The 23,019-nt window shown below is 41.3% G+C and overlaps 1 protein-coding gene across 8 annotated transcripts in view; it reads right to left on the bottom strand.

Annotated features, from left to right (window-relative positions):
- The window catches only part of PTPRK (protein tyrosine phosphatase receptor type K), a 546,302-nt gene that overhangs the window by 502,699 nt on the left and 20,584 nt on the right, over window positions 1–23,019 (bottom strand). For 2 of the 8 annotated variants that reach the window (XM_058566321.1, XM_058566322.1), the window contains exon 1: window positions 22,395–22,679. The exons of 5 other annotated variants lie outside the window; for them this stretch is intronic. In XM_058566321.1, the coding sequence (XP_058422304.1) occupies window positions 22,395–22,491 (97 nt within the window). In that variant the 5' untranslated portion in view covers window positions 22,492–22,679. Of the gene's footprint in view, window positions 1–22,394; window positions 22,681–23,019 lie in introns of those variants that run through there. One more of the 8 variants, XM_058566318.1, reaches the window with a different exon arrangement.

Below are 23,019 nucleotides of genomic sequence, written 5' to 3'. Positions count from 1 at the left end.
CAGATAACTGCCTCTTCCTCCAAAGGCTGAGAAATATGTTTAATTATGATAATGTTCATAACTCTAAGGCTTCAGGATATATACTGAATTGTGAAGTTATGCCATACTGACACACAACATGCAAAATATGTATATTTTTATCATTGTATCCTGGAATTAGGCCACAGAATAAATATGGAATAAAAACAAATATCTTAAAAAGAAGTTTGGCTAAATGGCCTCATAGATAGAAAGATACGTGATTGAGAGAGAGAATGACAGAAAGATAGAAGATAGGCAACAGACAGCTAGCTACTCTGCTAGCTACTTTTATTCAGTGAAATACCTCCACTCACAATTTTTACAATCAATTGGAGGTTTTGTGTTTGTTTTTTGTTCCTTTGTTGTTTTTCTTTAAGTCTTGGAGATCTTTTTACTCGGAAGTTTTTAGGTGTTCCATTGAGTATCACTATTGGTATTTGAAATTTTTTTTAAAAAAATCAAGTTTTATTTACGTAGTGTTATTTTTCTTTTAAAATCAAGATGCAGGTTTATTTGATCAAGACAAATGTGAATAATGAGTTTGTACAGGTATATCCCAAGTACATTTGCCTTCTATTGTTTTGTCAAGAGTAACACCAAAATAGGAAAAGTAAATATAAATAAAAATCATAGCTTCTTTATTCACCACAACATCCTGTCATAAACAAGAAAGAAAAAACTATAAAAAGTACTGAACAGGAAAGATCTCTACTCATGAAACACAGAATTGTAGAGTTCTGAGTTTGAAAAATACTTTAAAAGGCGCTTAATTCAACTATTTCTAGTCAAACCTGGTATCAGTTAGTGTTTGAAGAGCCAAAGAGCAAGTCATTGTAATAATTACACATTTGTGTAGATCCTCCAAGGTCGGAAACGCATATTCACATAAATTACCTTATTTGATCCCTACAACCCTGTAAACAGTTAGGATGGTGGTGGCATTATCTCCAAATTGAGGACAAGGAAACAGGCCCAGGTAAGTTAAATCGCTCACTTACCAAATTAAGCAAACCCTGTGCTCTTTATAGGCCACTAGAAGTGCCACAACATAAGAAAGAATGAACTTGGAGCTTATCAACTGCGTGACCTTGGGTGCATCATAGACCTTGGCTTACTTCATAGGATTATAGTGAACATTATTGTATATGAAAAGTGTAGTGGCTTTCCGACTTTTTTGGTCAGACCCACAGTGAGAAATTCATTTCACATTGTGACTCAGTACACAGAAAAATAAAGATGCATAAATCTATTTAAATGAAACCAAAGTGTCATGAAACAATATCTCCTCTAAGACCCATGCTTGTTTTTATTGTTGTTGTTGTTATATTCTCTTCTAGTTCATTTTTTTTTCAGCTGGTTGCTACCTACTGAATTGAATTCAGTACCTACAAAATGGGTGGGTTACGTGCAGTTTGAAAATACTGAGCTGATGTTTATAAAGTATTTAGTCAGTGCTAGACCCAGTAAACACTAAAATGTTAGCTACTGAAGATAATATTTTTAAAAGTAAATGTCACCATAGGTTAGTGGAACTAAAACAATAAAATAGGATATATTTTTTGCCCTTGAAATAACAGTGTAGACAAGACATATAAATGCCCAGAGAAATATATACCAATGGCTTCAGCGTCTGATGCAGAATCAGGTAAAATCCTGATGCCTACGCATTGTTGTGTTATGGCATCAGGCTTCAGTGAAGCAGTGGCTAAATATAGTGAGAAACAATTACAGATCTTCATCAGGCCCAGAGGAATAAACAGTGTTGAGATACAAAGTAATACAAAATAGAAGTCGTCTGTCAAAAACAGATGCTCTAAAATGGGTTGTCCTAGGTAATATAATCACGTGATTAATTCAGAACTGAGAGGAGGGAGGAGAGAGAGTCTTGGATTTCAATCACTGTGGCCACTATTGGTAAGCTTTCCAGCCTTACGTATTATGAATACACCTAGCATACTTAAATCTTTGATTATGCTTAGCTAATTCAGCCATCATTGTGAATATCAATTAATTGCTATAGTATTACAGGCATAAAGGTAAGAGATTGAGTTTAAAGTCTACTGATTCCAGGTCATACAATAGAAACTGATCTTATAAAGTAAATCCCTGAGAGTTTATATTAACATATGCCTCGTTCCTATAACCATGTAAGTGCAGAAAACACAACTTCCAGTCAATTCAGTACTACATGTTTATTAATACTGAGTAATATCAGTCTCTATATCTTTTCCCACTTGATTACTTCAAGGAAAAGAGACCACCAATTGAGAAGAATTAAAATCTATATTTTGTTTTGAACAGACTGGGAAAATTTTGTTATGGAATCTAGCTTTAAGTTGTAAAGTTTGGAACACTTCCAAATTCTTGAAATTGTTCTTATATGAGGGAAGATAGATTTTTTTCCCCCAAATATGAGATGAAAGATTTTATATAAGATATACAGGGAGAAATCATACAGAGAGAAATCCATTTTGCCAAAATAAGTCACTTGGGGACTGTCAGCATTCCATCATATATTACTAAATTCAATGACACACACACCCCCCTACCAAAAGGAAAAAAATATACATACACAACATATTCACAATCTGCCAATTTCAAAAATTACCTTACAATATACTCTGAAGTGTGGGTATCTTACTTTTATGAGGCACAGGAATTTTCATTTAGCACTGCAGGATTAACTTACAGAACATTTTTTAGAACATGAAATATTCTTGTCTTATGGAAATAAATATTATAGGAGCATCTGTTAAAACAACATTCCACTTGTATGCAACACTGGTCAAGATTAAATAAGGAGAAACTTTTTTAAATCAAGTAAAATAGCCAGAAGTACCTTTAGCTAACAACTGTATAATTCAGTGGAAAATAATAATAAAAGATCACTAAACCAAGAGCTCAAATAAATGTAAGACAATGAATATATGTTGTATATTAAAAAATGTAGATTTTGTAGATGTCAGTTTCATATACATCAAAAAAAAAAATCCATCAAAGCAACTGTATATTGTATAGCAGAATGTATAGCAGAATGGGATGCAAATCCATTTACTTTCACCGACGTGTTTATTCTTCCAATATTTCTGAATAACTCAAATGCTAGCTGCTCTTGTGGGCCACAAGCAGTGTGTTATTACAAGGATTATAAAATAATTTTCAAGCTATATTGGCTGGAAAACCACCACCTACCGCGTAATATTCTGGAAAAGATGGTGCTCCGCATAAAAATGTACATAATTCAAAGGCAGTTAAAAGCTTACTCTTTAAGTAGACTTAACAGGGCTTTAAGTTAACAGTCCTTAAGGAGCGCTTGACTACTGACACCAATACCCAGAACCAAAAATATTCACCCTGTGCAGTCAGGAAACTTCAGTTAAGCAGAAAGACAGTCTTCTTCTTGGGACTTTTCCTGAGATCAGGCTCCATTATGGATGCTCCAAAAGCCTCTGACATCAGCATTTTATATCTATGAACCTAAACCTTGTTGATAACTAAATCCTCGCTAATGAGTTTCAAGATGGACTAGTCTTTCTCACGCTAAATTCTGCTCTTTGGGGAGAGCGTTACAGAAAGGCCCCATAATTAAAGAGGATTCATTCACTGGGCCCCTCACACCCATATCCAAGATAATAATGCATTGAGTGGTGTGCTGGAACAAGCCCAGACCAGCACTTGACAGTCAATTGTGCAAATTTTCAGCACTTTTGTGAGCCAGTTGTTAATCACAGCCATTTTTAAAAATTAAATTATAGAAACTTACATTTGAATAAATCATATTTAAAACAGAGGTTTTAACTAAAAACTCATCACTTCCTAATTATTTTACCACATTTTACAATTACTACATCATATTACATTTATGTTTTGAGGTTATTTACTTCTCTCGTATCTGTGTGGTGGAATTACTATACAATGGCATGCTTCTATGCATCTCTTCCCAACTCTGTGTTCAATGACGTCACATTGGTAATTTGAAATCAGCCATAGTGGGAGTACTTACATGGTGGAAATGGGAAAATGCTAAAAGCTGAACTTTCGTGGGTTTTTCTTTTTGAGAGTTGATTGTTAAACATTTACCACCATCACCATTACTTCCTCATTTTTCCATGAGCGTTGCATGTCCATTCTTGGGAATTTTGCCTTTGATGGCCTTCTGATCCAGTAAGGCCTAACAAATCACCCCAAAAGTCAGTGACTGTCCTTTCTCCATGTCCTGATGGTACTCTCTCATGTTCCTCCCACTCTGAATTATAATTTATTTATTCCTAGATCCCTAACTAGTCTGTGAGGTCCTTGAGTACAGGGACTTAGCCAACTTTTCCATCTTTTTGCCCTCTGTGCTAAATGCACTGCCAGGCACAAAATGGACATGCAATAAATACTTGGTGAGCTTAACCGAATTAACACCAAAGGAATGAGACAAGCTCTGCCATACACATCTTATTGAATGAAGAGGCCACTAGCTCACCAGCTCTCTAACAGGGATTCCAATCAATCACAGGACTGCACAAATCAATGTTGCTTGCCCCAACAAGGTATTGCCAAAAAGAAAGTGCTAATAATTTAAACTAGTATCACCTATTTTAACAAGCTCAAAAGGATATTATATTTGACATGTTGTCATTAAAGTTCCAGTCTACTGCATAATGTACAGAATAGATATATCCTTTTTGTCATTGCTCACATAAAAAACAGTGCTTGAGGTAGCTGTAATCCCAACAATAGATGGAGATGTCAACAACAATAAAAGTCTCCACCTCAGAGGAAACCTCTCACTGCTTTCAAGGCATTGGCACCTGAAAAGGTAAACGCTGATGTGAGATCCTGCCCCTCCTAATTCTCCTCCCCTTTACTTGACTGTATTTGAAAGCAATATGAGACACTCTTAATAAAAGTCCATGCCTTTCTAAAATGTGTTGGCCACTGGGGAAGTTTGTGGTATAATTATGCAGGAGTGATGGGGTGGATAGAGTGCTTCTATCTACTGGTATCCTGACTCCAAACCGAGCAAACTGCTGAGACCAGAGAAGACCTTAAGTGGATACTTAATCACACAGCATGTAGCTGTGGGAAATCCTGTACCTAAGCTAAGGAGTGAAGAACACCCTCCAAGCAATTCCCAGGCCTCCCCTGGGATCTGCATTCCTGATGGGAATGGGCCAGGAAAGGACACAATCTACTCCGCAGAATCCAGGAGACTTTGCCTTAAAAGCGAGGAGTCAGAGCACCTGGGTTCTTCTGGAGAGATCTGCTCTAACATTTCCTGGTTATGTAATTCTCCAATTCCCTCATGAAAAAAGACTGGAAGCCACAGTTTGAACCACCCTGGTTAGAATTTATAGTTCCTGTGTATATTATTATATTTACACATACTGTCTGTTATATGGTGTTTTCATCCCATGCATCGGTCTGCCATTCTCAATTAATCTTTTTCTGATTCGGTATCCTTCAGATATTTTTGTGACATTTAAGGGCCAGTCTCTTTTCCAAACAATAGCTAGGTCATGATTCTGGAGCCCAGAACAAGCAGTCCAGGTTTTCATCCCCTGTTTTGAATGGTTCCATAATTAAGTTGACATGTGCTACAGAAGATTGTTTTTTATTTCTCCTTTTTATTAAGACCATGAACCTGTTCAATTACCCAGATGTACCCAAACGGCAACATCTTAGAAACTCTCTCTTTAAATGGAGAGGAGCTTATGAAGACACCTACTGCCACCACAATCACAAAGGCGTATGTTGTAGGAGCATCCAGTCGGGATACAAAACTGCATTATTATGGAAAACAGAATATTATAAGAACATTCATTTCAGCAAGATTCAACTCTGCAGTGCCAAGAGTTTCTCTGATAAGAAAGTTGACCAGAATTTTTAATTATATCTGGAGGGCAAATAATTTCACAAGTATAACATATGGAAAAGGGAAATTTGTTTCAACTAAAGCTAGAAGAAATATAGCAAGAAGGTGAAAGAGTAGAAGAAATTTGAAGCTTGGATCAAACACGAAATCCTTGTTGAAGTTTAGAGAAGTTTAGGCTTTCCTTTGAATTGACTGGTGTGAAAGATGACATGAGAGGAGCCATATTAAAATAGAGCCAGAGCAGCCATTTCAGAGGAATTCGCTTGCACATCTTGTTTTCTTTACCTTCCAAACTGGACCAAACCACCAACATTCCAAGAAGTCAGTAAGGACGAGAATATCCTGTTTGTAAGGACTGATGGAATTGGACTCTGCTGATGACCGAATCGCTAAACAATCTATGAAGTACAAACCTAGCCTTACCTCATCCAGCACCAATGAACTCTTCCTTAATATGACTTAATTCATCTTCCTGCCGTTTTCTCATAAAAACCCTGAGCCCTTCTCCTGTAATCGGGACACCATTTGAGTTTCTACCTGAATCTGTGCTACCTGAATCTGTGCTCCCCAAATCAATTCTTTGATCCCAAATAAACACTATGCCCCTTAAACTGGTTTCTTTTTTCGTAGGTTGAGAGCCTGGCCAGAGAGCAACTCTGCAAGGGAGCTAGCAGTTGTCAAAAGTTTAAGCAGCCCCATGCTCTGTCCGTAGGACTCTAAAATGGCTTTACCCTGTTGACGGTGCTTGAAAAAGTCTTGGGGTTTAAATGGATTGGAAACTACCTGGGCTAAGGAAGAAAAGAAAACAAAAATACATTAACTAGAATTCATAGGTAAATGGATGTTCTAAATGCCAGTAATGCATTTACTTAGCAAGTGTCAAATGCAAACGAAGCAGCACAAATACCCTTTTCTCATTCTATAACCTCGGGGAAACAACGTTCTTTAGGAGCTCAGGAGGCCTCTCTTCCACTTAATTCTAATGATCTCATTTCTAAATCTGAGTGCTGCTCCAAGACGAGACATTAGTCCCAAGAAGATGGACACTTCTTGAAAGTGGTTTGGTTTCACTCCTCAACTTTCTGGTCAATCCCCATTTTAATCTTATTCCCAAATTAGAATTTTCATATTTTAGCTGAGATTAAATCTCTCCAGGGGGTAAGCAGTTTCATGAATGCCCAAAATTTCCCACCTCCCCAAACCTGCCCAAGAAATGTTAAATGCATTTTCCAAAGATTTGTTAGCTATTTTATACCTAAAACTTGATGCTTTTTGCACATTCACTCTAGCTCCCCCCACCCATCACTTTTATGGGTGTTTTGTTTTGTTTTGTCATTCAGTCTAACACTCTGATTCTTAAGAATCAATGTAAAATTGCCTCTTGCTTTCATAAACATTGAATTATATTCTTTACAGTGCTTGCAGTGGTCTGTTGACTGTAAACAAACGGACAGCCAGTTATTTCTCCTGCAAAAATGGATTTATTTGGGATTAGCAAAGAATTGCAATTCGGAGTATGCAACCATGGCAAGCCAAGTGCAAGTCCCCAGCAGCAAGAAGAGAAACTCTTTTTTACAGGGGAAGAGGAAGTTGGGAGGGCTGTCATAAACAAAGAGTCCATTGGAGAAACTGGGAGTTTGAAGTGTAGTGGCTTTTCATTGGCTGAGTTGTGACAGTCTCTCATTGGCTGAGCTTCTTGCTGGTCAAGAAGAGAAGTCTTTCTTCTTCCTGCTGGGCTCTGCTATCCACATAGGATGTGAGAGCGCCCCCTTTTGGCCTCCTGATTCCATTTTAATGAGGTTTCTGCTTTTTTTTTAAATTTTCACAGGTCTTTGTTAACCAGCATCTTGAGTTGATTTATTTAGGCATCCTATTTCTACTCTCTGCTGGTTTTATTTTAAAGTAAAAGACAATGCAGTTAGAAATTTTAAGAGATAACAGCATGGGATCCAACATTCTGCAAACATTGGTTAATTTAGTCCAGTAATAATGATGATGATAACAATAAAAGATAAAGTGAATAAATTTTATTAGCATGCCAGGCACTCTTTTAAGCACTTTAACTCAATATTTCTCAAAACAGTGTCCGGGATAGGTACTTGAATAATCCCATTTTACAGATGTGGAAATTGAAGGAAAGTGGTTAAGTCACGGAGCAAGAAAATGTGGGAATCAGGATTTACACTCAGGCAGTCAGTTTCCAAAGTCTTCTATCTTAAACATTACACTATATATTCTATGAGTGTCCTTTGTTTAAATACTAAAAAGGCAACATTTTGTTAGTGACTTGACTAAAACAAAATAGTTTTCTAAATTTCTATTTTTGAAGCTTGGGTCTATGAATTTTGACAATTTTGACTTTGCTTAGAAAAAAGTTATAAATCTCCAAAATTACTTCTCTTCTTACTTAATTCACACACTGCAAGTCACGTGGGTCTCCTTTAATACTGATTTTCAAAATCTCCATTTCCTAATAGGACAATGGGTGTATTTAAATGACAACACTGTTGCTCTCCCCAAAATGAATGATGAAAGCACCAGGGACAGAATTTGCTCTACTTGCAGGATGCAGGTACAGGGGCAGTCTGGGGGTCATGGCCCACCCTCGGTCCTGGCTGCCAGGCCTCTCTGCCGACCTCTGGCCTCCCTCTCTACTGGCTGCCCACTGCTCAGGACACTGCGCTCCCCCGAGACAGCGGAGACACGGCTGATCAGAGTCAAGGCAACAGCGGCAGTTGACAAGCAGCTGTAGGTCCCAGCCAATACGAATCTGCAGCCAAACAACCATGGCCTCTGCATACGAACGTTTAGATTGTGAATGCCCATTTACATACACTGTCCTCTATGAGGATGCCCCCAACCTTCCTGCTCCTGCTTCCAGAGGGAGAGTAAGTGACTGTGAGCTTCCAGAAAACAAATGTGCTCTCTCCTTTTACCCCACTTGTTTACACTTCCAATTACTCAAATTTCTGGGGCATTCCACTTAGTGGAATTTTACTATCACTGTGGCAAAGTTTTAGGTAATTCTTTTTTGGTAGGCTCCTAGCTTTTTGTGTGTAGACTCAAGGATGTGGAAAGAGGGCTGACGCACTGCACTCTCCCAGGCAAGTTCTAAAGTGGACCAGCAAATTGTGAGAGACAGACTGCGCTTTGAGACTTCCCAAGCCACAGGGGGATGGTCAGTTACAAAAGAGCCACAGGCTTCACCTGTGAATCACTAGATGCGAAGTCATGCAAAGATTACTGTTCTTTAATAAAGTCACATATGCTCCCAAAGTGAAGGGACAATACCTAGCTTGCTTGCCAGCATACCCATGACCTGACACAGCATTGTCACAAAGACAAAGATGCTCAAAGAAATGTGGAGTGAAAGAATAAATAAAGGGGATACAAACCTTATCAGAATCATGCTCTCACCGACTAGGCAAACCAGCTCAGTCAGCAAGAGTATTTTTTATCTCTTCATGAAAATATTCAAAAAGAAAAACTATACACACAACTGGCTATATATGATCTCAGTCCTTAAAACCTATGTTTAAAAATTTTCAGTAAAAATATTTTATAATCACATAATTTTTATTAATGTATCTGCTGAGAATACAATAACTGTTTTGTAGCGTTACAGAGTAAAAGTTACTTAAATATATAAGAAATACATATATGTGAAAATGAATTTGGGGGCTACGTTTTATGATACGTAACAAAATTACCTATTGTTCACAAGAACCTCATTGAACCTCATTGACTCTTCTTTATCATACCACTTTCCTCAAAAACTTAGATACCCAAACAACTTAGATATGCAGTGCATAACTTAGATATGCAAATATATATCTACTGTTTTCATTTTTAATTCTTCAGCATATACTTTGTGCCTTCGACAACAACTTCTTTATTATCAAAGTTTACATTCCCAACAAAAATAATTTACATTTTTATGGTAGTTTACAATTACAGAAGTACTTTCACGTATTTTACTCATCTTAAAAGTGTCCTCTTGACCAACTGGAGAGGATATTAAAATCACTTTTCATTGTAATATTCCCATTTTAGTGATAAGAAAATTAAGGGGGCTGGCCCAGTGGCATGGTGTTAAGTTTTTGCACTCGGCTTTGGCAGCCGGAGGTTTGGGGGTTTGGATCCGGGCGTGGACCTACACACGGATCCTCAAGCCACACTGTGGCGGCGTCCCATGTACAAAATAGAGGAAGACTGGCAAGGATGTTAACTCAGGGACAATCTTCCTCACCAAAAAAAATAAAAATAAAAAAATAAGGATCAAGCAGAAAAGAATTACATACAAATCTCAGAGCCAGAAAGTGACAGAGCTAAGGGTGGAACACAGGTTTTACAGCAAGCCCAATGCTCTGTGCACTAAAACGGTTTCGTACATGTCTTTCCAAAGAAGCCTTTTGCTCTCTCTGAAGCAGGTTGTTGCCAACCCCTTCACTTCATATATTGCCTAAGTATTTATTTATTTATTTATTTGTGTGTGTGCGAGGAAGATCGGCCCTGAGCTAACATCTGCCAATCCTCCTCTTTTTGCTGAGGAAGACTGGCCCTGGGCTAACATCCATGCCCATCTTCCTCCACTTTATATGGGACGCCGCCACAGCATGGCTCGACAAGCGGTGCATGGGTGCGCACCTGGGATCCGAACCTGCGAACCCCAGGACGCAGCAGCGGAGCGCATGCACCTAACCACTTGCGCCACTGGGCCGGCCCCTGCCTAAGTATTTAAATGTGAGATTAAACAAAAGGGCAATAATGGTTCAAGGCTAAATAGCACTCTGCTTCAACTAGCCAGGTTGTTAGACAAATCATTACAAACTTCGTCATTCAGAAGTCCCAGTTATCACACCTGATAAGGATATAATAAGGGGCAAAAAAGAGTCACAGAGAAAGCAGGCAATACACAGGGAAGAAAACAATTATTCATTAAGTTCTTTAAGATAATAGACAAAGGTGTGTGAAAAGAAGCCTCCAGTGCCAGAAGGAAGCATGCCAAAGTCAGCCAGGCTTCCTCCACAACCACTGTCTGCACCCTACGGGCTGGGCCAGCCATGGCCAGAGAAGGGCCATTCCCGACCATGAGGACCTGGAGGTGACAGCCTGGTCTACACTGGCACAGTCACATTTGGACCCCTGGTCTTTGGTCACACCCAGCTTTAGGCCACTGGCACAGACATATCTAACACAGGTCCAGTATCTCTCACATGAAGGGTGAGGCTGCTACTGCTCTGCGTTTTATTCATGATTCAGTGCCTTCTTACAGCAATTCTTTCAAATACCCCACATTTCTCAGATATGCATTATAAAGTTAGGCAGCAGAGGTAAGAAGATCAAAACTATAAACAAGTTCACCTTCACCTCTTTTGAGTTTTTCAAAATTAGTTTCCAAAGAGTGAAGTTACTAGGTTTCATTCTCTGCGTCAATTAGCATCATTTACCACAGTTTGGCATACCCTTTGGCTTCTATCAAAAATAAACAAATGCGTACATGCAAACACCTATTCATGCATGTATGTATACATAAATCCTGTAGGATAGCTGGAGGCCAGGCAGTTATCTAAGATGATCTCTTTTAGTCACAAATATGTTGATTAGTATCACCCTATATTTGGATTACTATTTTAATTCAAGCTAATCATTAAGTCAGGTTTGCATTTGGAAACATTGTTTTAGAACTTCAGAATACAAACCAAAATAATTAAATAAAATTTTAAATAATAATTATCTATATTAATGACTGTTAAGCAAACAATGTATATGTTCCAAAAAACAGTGACCTATAAATCAAAATCTTGAGTTTGAGCTCAAGTTCTTCCAGGCTGTATGACTTTGGGCAAGTTATATCAAACGGGGCACTAATTTCCAAGGTCCCTTTTAGCACACAAAATTCTGTGAATTTTTAATATTGGACTTCTTCAATACTGAGGCAAAGAGAATAAAATAATGAAAATAATAAAATTCATGATTTAAAACAGGGCTTAGGGGCCGGCCCGGTGGCGCACGCGGTTAAGTGCACACACTCCGCTGCGGCGGTCCGGGGTTCGCTGGTTCGGGGTCCGGGGTTCGCTGGTTCGGATCCCGGCGCGAACCGACACATCGCTTGGCAAGCCATGCTGTGGTGGCGTCCCATATAAAGTGGAAGATGGGCATGGATGTTAGCCCAGGGCCAGTCTTCCTCAGCAAAAAGAGGAGGATTGGCAGATGTTAGCTCAGGGGCGATCTTCCTCACACACACAAATAAAAATAAAAAACAGGGTTTAAAGGGAAAACCAAAAAAAGAAACACTCCCTCAATGATGAGCAGCTGCTCTGCAATGCACACAACCCTGCAGGGGACAAACTGCCCCTTTCCTCCCTTCCTCCTCCACCCTCTTCCTCTTAGAGACTAAGGCTTATTAGACCACCAAGTCTTCCTGCTGGCACCACCTATTACTGGTCCAGAGCTGGGAACCATCTCACCCAACTGTCTTTTCCCCACCATCTCCTTCCTTCCCCCTCAGAAGGATTATAAATACCCACAGGTGAACACTGCTTTCTTTGCTTTTACTGCACCTGACTTTCATCTTGAGCAACCACAGTGTAGTTTGGTTGCCCTTCGAGAACCCATCCCCCTATCGGTGGACAACTGATCAGTCCCTGTGACCTAGGTGGGCATGGGGGGCTGAACCCATAATCCTGGTGGACTAAGCCAATCAGCACACTCACTTCCTCTCAGTCAGAGCCTTTGACTCAGAGGCTGGATACATGATTCACTGGATCCAATCAGTGAACCTCTGGGCCTTTTCAGGTGCAACCAGCACATACGATCATATTTTCCTAATGGACTTGAACCTGGAATTTTTTGATGTGGGAGCTGCTGAAGCCACCTCACCTCTACATGGAGCCTAAAAACGTAGATGATATCCCAACGGAATTGTGTGAACTCCTAAAGGAAGCTCCACCTGAACTGTCAGCTAGGAGAGACAATAAATTCTCCTTTTGTTGCGACCAGTCTGGGTGGCATTTTCCACCAATATGCAACCAAAAAAAAAAAGGTCTCATCGCTACACATATGTGTATATATTTAATAAGGAATCTTAGCTCTACTAGTTCTTCACATTGTCACCCAAGGCAAGTTGTTACTTAACCTCTTAGGCCTCAGTTTATAAAATGGAGACAATTCCAATCCTAAAGGACTATTGCGAGGATTTAAAATTATGTAAAACAGTGATCATCAGGCCTGACAGGTTGCAGGAACTCAGTAAATGGCAGCTCCTATGGTGGTTTTTGCAATTGCTTTAGGGAACTCTCTCCTCTCCAATGTGTGAGAGAATAAATGAGCCTATTTATTGCTGACAAGAATGAAAGTAGAACTAGTACAAAAGGCAAGCTCTAGAATTTGGAGTAAAATTGGAAAAAGTAAGGAGTCAAAACCGTCAGACTCTAAAACTCTTGAAGACGCCAGGAAGTACCTTTCAGAGCTTCTCTCCATCTTTAAGTTCTCCTCCAACACCAATCTGTCTCCAATTAAACCTCTTCCTGGGAGAGGTGTCAAGATGGCTGCATAGGCGGGCTCTGAACTCACCTCCCCCCGCGGACACAACAAATTTACAACTACTCTTGGAACAATTACACCTGAGAAAGAACTGAAAACTAGATATAAAGAACCCCTGCAACAAGGGACAGTCCCGACTGAGGTGGAAGAGGCAGAAATTCCTTTCTGGAGGAAAAAAAAGCCACCTTCGCAAGCCGAGGTGCTTCATGGCCGCCGGGGAGCAATCCTAAGCATTATTCACGGTAGCCAAGACTTGGAAGCAACCTAGGTGCCCATCAAGGGACGAACAGATAAAGAAGATGTGGTATACATACACAATGGAATACTACTCAGCCATAAGAAACAATGAAATCCGGCCATTTGTGACAACATGGATGGACCTTGAGGGTATTATGCAAAGTGAAATAAGTCAGAGGGAGAAGGTCAAACACCATATGATCTCACTCATAAGTAGAAGATAAAAACAACAACAAAGAATCACACAGAGACAGAGATTGGATTGGTGGTTACCAGAGGGGAAGGGGGGAGGGAAGAGGGCAAAAGGGGCGATTAGGCATATGTGTATGGTGATGGATGGTAATTAGTCTTTGGGTGGTGACCATGATGTAATCTACACAGAAATTGAAATATAATGATGTACACCTGAAATTTATATAATGTTATAAACCAACGTTACCGCAATTAAGAAAAAAACCTCTTCCTTTAAACACCACTGTGTCAAATAAGTAACCATGGAAATCATTAATCCAGCAGCTGTTTTTTGTATTTCAAACAGTACAGGTTAAGCAGACTTTCATTTACAGTCAAACATGCACAAATTCTGCTATGTATCACCCCAAACTCCAGCTCCCAGTATCACACAACACAACCAACTATTATGAGTTCACATTAATTTATACTTTTTGTTTTTCATTAGTCTCTGCCATAACCATGTCATTACGCCAGTATTTTCTGAATTGCCAGTCAATGGCAAGAACAAATATAGCAGTCGTGATTTAATCAGAGACTGCAGTGTTGAAACAGCCAGCAAAAGTAGACACATTTAGAATAGTAAATGGATAACAAAACACACTTACAGGCTCATTAATAAGAAGGCAATTAGGTCTTCTGGGAAAATTCATTTTCTAAAAGAATGCTAAAGCAAGCTATAAAATGCAAATAAAATTGTGTTTTGACATGAATAGTGTACACTGTCTATTACATCATAATTTTTCTCTTGGGAGAACTGACAAGAATCTCTGTACTTAAATATGAGCACAAAAGATAGTAAAAAGAACACCAGTGATATTTAATGCATGCCACCTAACTTCCATTCATTAAATTTGGCTGTCCTATAAATGAGCTCCTTATTACAGAGATCCTTAAATTACACTTAGAAGAAAAAGAGAAATATAAAACAAGAAACTACTGCTACTAGTAATGTCAGAGGGACTATTATTTCCTGTATCAACATATCAATATGCTAGGTAAAAATGATTGGCATATATCATGTTTGATTCCTCATATAATATGCTTATCTTTAAATCTTTTTAGACAACATGTTCATAACCAAAACTATTTAGCCTTATTTTTATTCTCTTATGAAAATATTTGTCAAAATTGTCTGAGTATTCTTTAAAAAAACTTGAATAGTACTGTTGTTTGAGTTGTTCAATCATAATTAAGTAAATACTGATCAGAAACACAATTCCAGGGAAATTTGTTTTCATGTTGTAATTAATCCTTTTCACAACACTTTACAATTCTACAGTAAAGTGCACGTGGCAAATCTTTTCAAGCCACGCTTTCTTTGTCCTAGAGCAGTGTTTCTCAAAATTAAATGTTCAAGCAAATCACCTGGGGATTATATTAAACTACAGATGCTGAGTCAGAAGGTCTCGGGTGGGCTCTGACAGGTGATCACAAGATCACCACCAGTTCCCAGGTGATGCTGATGCTGCTGGTCCATGGACCACAATTCAAGAAGCAAAATTCTAGGGTACCCGGCAGCTGACGAATACAATGACCATGAAGCAATCAGCCATCAACCCCTAGGTGGGCAGTGAGGGCACTAGAAAGGCTTCCTCTCTACTCTTGATTTGCTGAACGACCTAAGGCAAATCACATCAAGGAGCTGTGGCCAGTCTGCCAATTAAGCAGCTGCTAGGTCACCCCACCGCCTGACAAGGATTAGGGGAATTTCTGTGGCTCATCAGCTGCTGCCCTGGAGAGGGTTTGGAGAATCAGCCTACAAGCAGCTGGTTAAGGATCGGGCTGCATTGGCAAGGCTTTATATAAATAGACACCAATCTGGAGCAAGACTTATTACTTTCCCACTAAAAGTATAGTATAGTACAGTATATTATATACTATAAAATTTATTTTCCATTTCGGTTCCTTCATCTATGAAACAGACACAATAATTATCTATTTTCAATACTCTTACCAGAATACAAGTATAGGAGTTTGATCCCATCTGTAGATGTCCTTAGCTTCCTTCTCACCTGAACCTTTGAAATACAAAGTTCTATCATTGTTAAGATGTGTGTGTATGTGGTCCATGGACCACAATTCAAGTAGCAAAATTCTAGGGCACCTTGCAATTGATGAATCCAATGACCACGAAGCAATCAGCCATCAACTCCTAGGTGGGCAGTGAGGGCCCTGGAAAGGCTTCCTCTCTACTCTTGAATTTCCTGAAACGAATTCACATATTTATATCTTTACCTACATATTTACATATCTACATCTTTCAGCTTTCCCAACAAAATAAACACAAACAATAACTCAACTAGACATTATTTTATTTGGCTTTATTTCTGAGTTCCTCTTATGAAAATAATTCCTAGAATGACACCTGTAGAAGGATTCAGCCAGCACTGCCCTGTTCATCATTTTTATTAACAGACCTCTACAATCACATTAAGTGGAAACATGGATTATTTCATTCAGGACTACTTAATTTGCTCCTCAAACAACTGTAAGTGACAAAATAAGCCACTTGTAATTTTTATGGTTTATCAACACACAGAAGACAATGCCAAAAAATGCAACCAGAGTTAAGTGGGGGAAAGGCAGTGTTCCACAACAGGATCAATGTGGTCCTTACAACAGGCCCAACGTTTTCCCAGAACCTCAACACTCTGCAAAACCTCATAAAACTAAGTTTATTTAATTATGTAAGCTCAGTTTTTATTACTAAAATATTAACTACAAATCAAAAGAATTTCCACAAGAATACTACAGGAAAATAAACATACCTCTCACAACAGAATCTTCATGGGACTAATAAAACCTTTTATGTGGAACTATGTCTCTTTAAGAGCATTTTTCGTATAAACACATTCCCACTAAGATGGAGCTTGAAGTTTATAAACCATCTACCTCCAGAGTTCTCATTGATAGCAAGCAGTCAAAGACAATTTTTTAAAATTTTCCAAAGCATATATGTATGTAACTTATCCTGCTTATCTCAAAATATCAGGCAATATGGTACTCAATTTTTTTCTACCCCATTTACAAAAAGGAACTTAGAGTCTCTCTTCCATTCAGAGATATAGAAGCACAAACAAATAAATATTCTGCAACACTAAAAGATTATTTCATGGATTTGCAAGTCTGTTTCTGGCTTCAAGGGAAATAAAAATTAGCCTGAGTGATGTACTTACTCACTTTGTCATCAAATAGCAGTTTAAGACACGTCATGAATTTTCATTATTCAGGGGGCCGGCCTGTGGCTTAGCTGTTGAGTGCGCGCACTCTGCTACTGGCGGCCTGGGTTCGGATCCCCGGCGTGCACCCACGCACCGCTTGCCCAGCCATGCTGAGGCCCCGTCCCACATACAGCAACTAGAAGGATGTGCCACCATGACATACAACTATCTACTGGGGCTTTGGGGAGAAAAAGGAAAAAAAAAAAAAAAAGGAGGAGGTTTGGCAACAGATGTTAGCTCAGGGCCGGTCTTCCTCAGCAAAAAGAGGAGGATTGGCATGGATGTTAGCTCAGGGCTGATCTTCCTCACAAAAATAAATAAATAAATAAAATAAAAAATAAAATACCATTATTCAGTAACTCTAACAAACAGTATGAGTTTTGATGAAAAAAACAAGTTATGTTCAAAAGCAATTATAACCTTTTTAGGCAAAGAGAAACACTATTTGATAAAGGAACACAAATCAGATATATATGCTCCAAGGGTAAAGTCTGAGAGGAATACACAGAGGGGAATTTTTACATCCACAGAATAAGAAATGAATGTGTTTGGACAAAGGCAGAGACTGATTCCAATAAACAAGTCAAAAATAGGGCTTTTTTTCGTCGTCAGAAAAATAAAAGATCAAATACACACACACACACACAGACACACACACACACGCAATCCCCGTGTTCTTTGTTTTGTCTTTAAGAACAATCTGTGAACTCTCTTGATGTTTCCTGTGCTCAGTCGTCTGGCATTCCTCTTCCTGCCTTCCATGAAGAGCAAGTAGGGGTATGGGAACAGCACAGGGCAGATGAGGACAGAATTTTCCATGCCTCTGAGAAGCAGATCCATATTTAGCATGATTTGCACTGTCTTTAATACCACCTTGAGCAGACCTAGAACACTGCACTTCAAAAGTATAAGTAGGCAGCAGCATAGTTTCTCTATAAAATAGGACCATGTCACATGAATTAAATGTTTTTTAAAGACCATAAAAACATGTAGTAAACCATCATTGCTAGCAACACAAGATTTGGTGGGAGGACTGGCATCTGCTGTGGGTAGCGGTTGAGTCATATTTCCAGTTTTTAAGAACATGTCCAGCAGCAAAAGATATTTGGCGAAAACAAAAAGGCTGTGATTTTGTGTATATGCATGTGGGGTTTTGTTGTTGCTGGAGAGGAGTCTGGAGGAGCGAGGGAGAAGGGTGGAGTGGCAGGGGCACTGATTTATTTTTCAAATTCACATCTATGAACACAAAGAGAAGAGCTGTCAGCAGCGCAGATGCCAAAGCCCAAACAGTGGCCAGAGCTGCCTCTTCCTGTCTGGGGAGGCCAGACACAAACGACATCTTGCAATCTAGGAAAATCTACAGTCTGATAAAAGGAGACTAGTGAGAGAAAAATCAGCCCTGAAAACGTCCCGTTACATATCATTACTAGTGTTAGAATTTGGAGTTTTAATGAACTGAGTGACCGAGAGAGTCTAGCCAATCAAAACTAGAAAACTGATAGGCAAACCTTAAAACAAGCTGTCTCTGATCTATCTTCCTCGCAGGTAGTAAGTATAAGACAAATGAGCTTCCCATACAGAGATGTCAAGGAGTCAGACACTAAGAAAGTGGCACTGCTTCGATGAGTTGCAAGGTCCTAAGAGATCAAGTGAGTGCACGCTTACAGTGTGACATGCCAGGAACTATATCCCAGGCAGGATGTTGAGCTGCATTTCCAGGCTTGCATCACACTAGAGAGACAATAGTCCCTCTCTAGGTCATTGATAAGACTGCATCTGAAAAGCTGCATATTTTTCTCCACACTGAGAAGAAAAAGCTGAACAACCAACAGTGGAACAGCCAAAGAAACTGACTAAAAACATTTCCTCTATAGTTAGAATACCGGGAATGTTAACAGTGACTCTTCCACAGGCACAGCTCAAGACAGGGCTTCCAATACGTAAGTAAAAACAATTAAAAACTAAAGGATAATTTCTCTCACTGTGCTGATAAAATTTCGATCTGTCCAATGTAGGATGTTTATATTTAATAAGGAATAAAATGAATGACTGGCCAAGTGAAACACACACACACAATCCTGAATAGCCTGTCCTCATGAGGTGAGTGTGAGAGCAAGCAAAAGAAGTTGAGGCACTTAGCTGCCTTAACGGATGATGATTACACCCCAGATAGCTGCGTAATGCTTTACAATTTACAGTGCCAGTTCACATAAATTATTTCATACCGTCCTCATAAAAACCATGCGGAGAGGTCAGGATGGGTATTATTAGTCCCATTTTACAGTTGAGAACGCTGAGTTTCCAAGTTACCTCATCTGTGACTGGTTTTCTCCATCATCTGAGTCCTAGCAGAGACAACTTTCTTACGTTACGATGTCAAGAGATGACACCTTCACAACCCAGTGGGTAAACTTCAGTACATCTTTGTGCTTCTATGCCTCAGTTTCCCCAGATGTAACACAGATATGACACTGGTTTCATTTTAAGGGAGAGATTAAACTGAAAGATTATAAATATAAGTTGATATTTATGGGAAATTCTGGTTTTAAAGAGGCTCACCATGCAGCATTTTTACACTTTAACTCCAAAAGCTAAGAAAAAAGTCACAATGAGGAAAATATTCTTAAATTTGTGGTTTAAACAAAGCAGACTGAACACATGACATATCAAAGATCCAACAATCTCAGTTTTTCAAAATTTGCTTTTGAAGCTTACTTACTACATTAAGAAGCACATAATATCTAAAAGTGGTAAACTGGCCTTAACGAATGTGATTTAAAAGGCATTTAACAGGATGTTTAAAAATTCTGAACATATATTTGTTTTAGACTTTTAAAGCATTTTTATTTAAATTTATCAAAAGAAATAAAAGTTCATCATTTAAAGTAGAATATAAGAAAAAAAAAACAGCAAGAAAGAATACACCTCCAATCTCCGAATCTATGTCTTGGCCACAAATCTGACTGCCATAAAAGCTGATGACAGTAGAATACCAAATGACTTAGGATCGCAAGAAAGTGTAAATTTTTACAAAACAAACTTTTTATTTTTGGAGAAAGGCAGATCCACAATCTGACTTTAAACTGTGGGAATAAAAGGCATTCATTTCTGGGCAAACACATAAATCCTGAATGGCAAAATTTTGAGATACAGTCCTGCAAGAATTGTACTTATTAGAACTGCATATCCTTTTACTTAAATATAACATAAAGTCAAATGTTTTGCTTTGTCATTAAATAAAAGCCAGGCATATTTAGTTAAATTACTTAGAACTGGATGCGTAAGAACACAAGTGTTCATTAGAGATGTCTGGACTCCTGGGATCAGAACTCATCTGCACATTTTGCTGGAGGAAATTTAATATTTACTTGCTCATTAAAGGGTAACTAACATTTGAAAAGAGAAAAAGAAAAGCTTCTTTACTGCTAAAAATATATCCATCAGCTGTTGAGACATTAATAGTGGCGACTCTTGAATACATGTAAGTTTAATGTATTGTATAATCACGCAACTGGTAGAATTCAAACTTTCAATTAACAAACTACATGCCTTTTCAAGCGTAGGCTCTCCGTGCAGTGACGAACACTGGGCAGAAATCAATACCCACTCCAACTTGCCTGCATATAATGACTAACATCAAGCACGGTTCCAATACTAACGGCACTGTATGTCAGAGATGCATGCAGTAATGCTTACTCGAGAAAGAATTAAATTAAGCATCGAACCACCCATTGCATAGAGCTGTTGCCCTCTGCATACATCACCGATATACATAGCTTTTCCTCCACACGCTGCATTTTGTAATCTGCCTGAGTGCACAATACTGCCGGGCGACTCCGGGCTGCCACCAGAGTCTGCTAACTCCTTTTATAGAGTTCTAAAGGGGGGAGAGGGAGGGGACGGAAGGGAAATAAACATTACCCCAGATCACAACAATTTGAGTTTATTTCCAGGAAACAGGGCAGCCATAACAACGAGAAAAAACTGACAAGTGCAAAGTAAGGTCGTTCTCCGCGTCCTGCGGCCTCCGCCAGGAGCGCGGGCTGCCGTTCTCCCAGTCCTCTCCATCACTCCTCGGCCACCTCTGCGTTTCCATCTGCACCGCGAACCAAGGCGGCAGATGCGCTCACCCGCCAAGCTGAGCTGGGTGGATTGGCCAGACAAGTTGTCAGGACCGGCGGGAGGCAGACGAGCGCCCGAGAGCCCGCTCCCCAGCGTCTACCTGGCGAAACTTCAGAGCCCCCAGAGGAGAGAACGAAAGAAGCAACCAACAGGAAAGATAACAAAACTGGAAGGGAACAGAGGACCGGAGCGGGAGAGACGGGGTTTCACAGACTTCTCGAAGTGGCTTTACCTAGAACCCAAAGGGCTAACATGCGAGACCGCACACATCCCTCCTTTTGGGTTCTCGTGGCGGGCGGCGGGCGCTGGCAGCCCCCATCACGCAGCCCGGCTCCGGGAGTAGCGGGGCCAGCCTCGCCGCGGCTCTGCGCGAGAAGCGGGCTCCCACCCCGGGGTCAGGCGTCCCCGACCCGGCGCCCAGACCTCGCTGCCCTGGATGCCTCGGTGTGGATCCTCGGAATCATATTTCAAAACATCTTCCAGGCTCCGCCAACACACACACGGAACCTACTCGATGCAGTGCCCTAACCCACAGGGCAAGCCCAGAGCAGCCCCACGCTGGGGGAGGAGAAAGGGACTGGGGGAGGGACGGGCAAGTCGTTGGACAATAGTCCGGGGAGGTTATTGCCGGGACAAAAAGCACCTGGCAGAGCGCGCCGAAGTCAGTCCCCTGGAGTCTCCACATTTCTGACAATGGCTTCCCGGGGAAATTTTGTTGGAACACTCTAGCGGCAGACAGCAACAAGCCCGCACCACGAGCAACAGAGTAGCCCTCCCCAGAGTCGTAACTACTTTTTCTTTCTCTCTTGCCCAGCGCGGTGCAGCCTGCGCCGGACGCCGAGGCCACCACCAGTGTCCCCAGAAAAGCTCTGTGTCCCACGCTCCCGCACGCCCGGCCGGCCGGAGCCCCGAGCGGGAGAGGAACAATGGGCGGCGAAGAGGAAAGTTACCTGCGCCAAGTGGCGCCCAGCCCGCTGCCCCGCGTCCCACCTGGCACCAGCTCCTGGGGACACCTCTCTCTCTGCCCCCTGCCCCCCCGGGCCGCGAAAGCTTCCCCGAAATCCTTGCCCCCGGCCCTGCAAGGAGCCGCCTCCACCCCTCGCGAGCGCGGGGGCTTCCGTCGGGGCTCCGGACGCCCCCCGGCCACTCACCTGCGGAGAACTGGCCTTGGGCCGACCCCAGGAGAGGCCACGGGGACAGGAGCAGGAGCGCCACAAAAGCGGGCAGCGCCGCCGCCGCCGTATCCATGTCGACTTTGGGAGAAGTTTCAAGCCGCTTTGCAAAGAGCTGCCGGGGGGATCGCAGCGGAATCCACGACGGAGGGGCGGGCCGGGCCGCGCGGGCTGAGGGCGGGGGTCGCCGGCCGCCCGCCGGCACTTTTGCTTTCTGCGCGGTCGCCAAACTACCTCTGGGGAGCCAGCGTCGCCCGCGTCGCCGGCCGGCCGCGGCGGCAGCTCTCCATGCTCGGCCGAGGCTGCTCCCGTTCGTCAAGAGTTACTTTGCTCGGGGAGGGACGGGGGCGGAGCCGCGGGTGACGTCGCCCCGCGGGCTCCGGGCGCTTCGGAGGAATGCGGGCTCGGGCGCGGCGCCGCCACCGCCTCCTGCCGGAGAGCCGCGCGCCAGCCCGGCCGCGCGCCCCGCGCTCCGCGCCGCCTTTGTTCGCGCCGGGCCCCGCCGCCGCTCGGGGGGAGCGGCCGGCAAGGGGGCCCCGCGCCGCTGGCTGCCCTGTTGCAGAGATCGGAGTTGGAGTTTGGTGAGCAGTGTGGCCCGAGCACA

This window comes from Diceros bicornis, chromosome 23 (assembly GCF_020826845.1).
Source record: "Diceros bicornis minor isolate mBicDic1 chromosome 23, mDicBic1.mat.cur, whole genome shotgun sequence".
NCBI classification, from domain to species: domain Eukaryota; kingdom Metazoa; phylum Chordata; class Mammalia; order Perissodactyla; family Rhinocerotidae; genus Diceros; species Diceros bicornis.
Note: the sequence above shows the minus strand (reverse complement) of the source record. Positions and strands in the feature narration are given on the sequence as shown.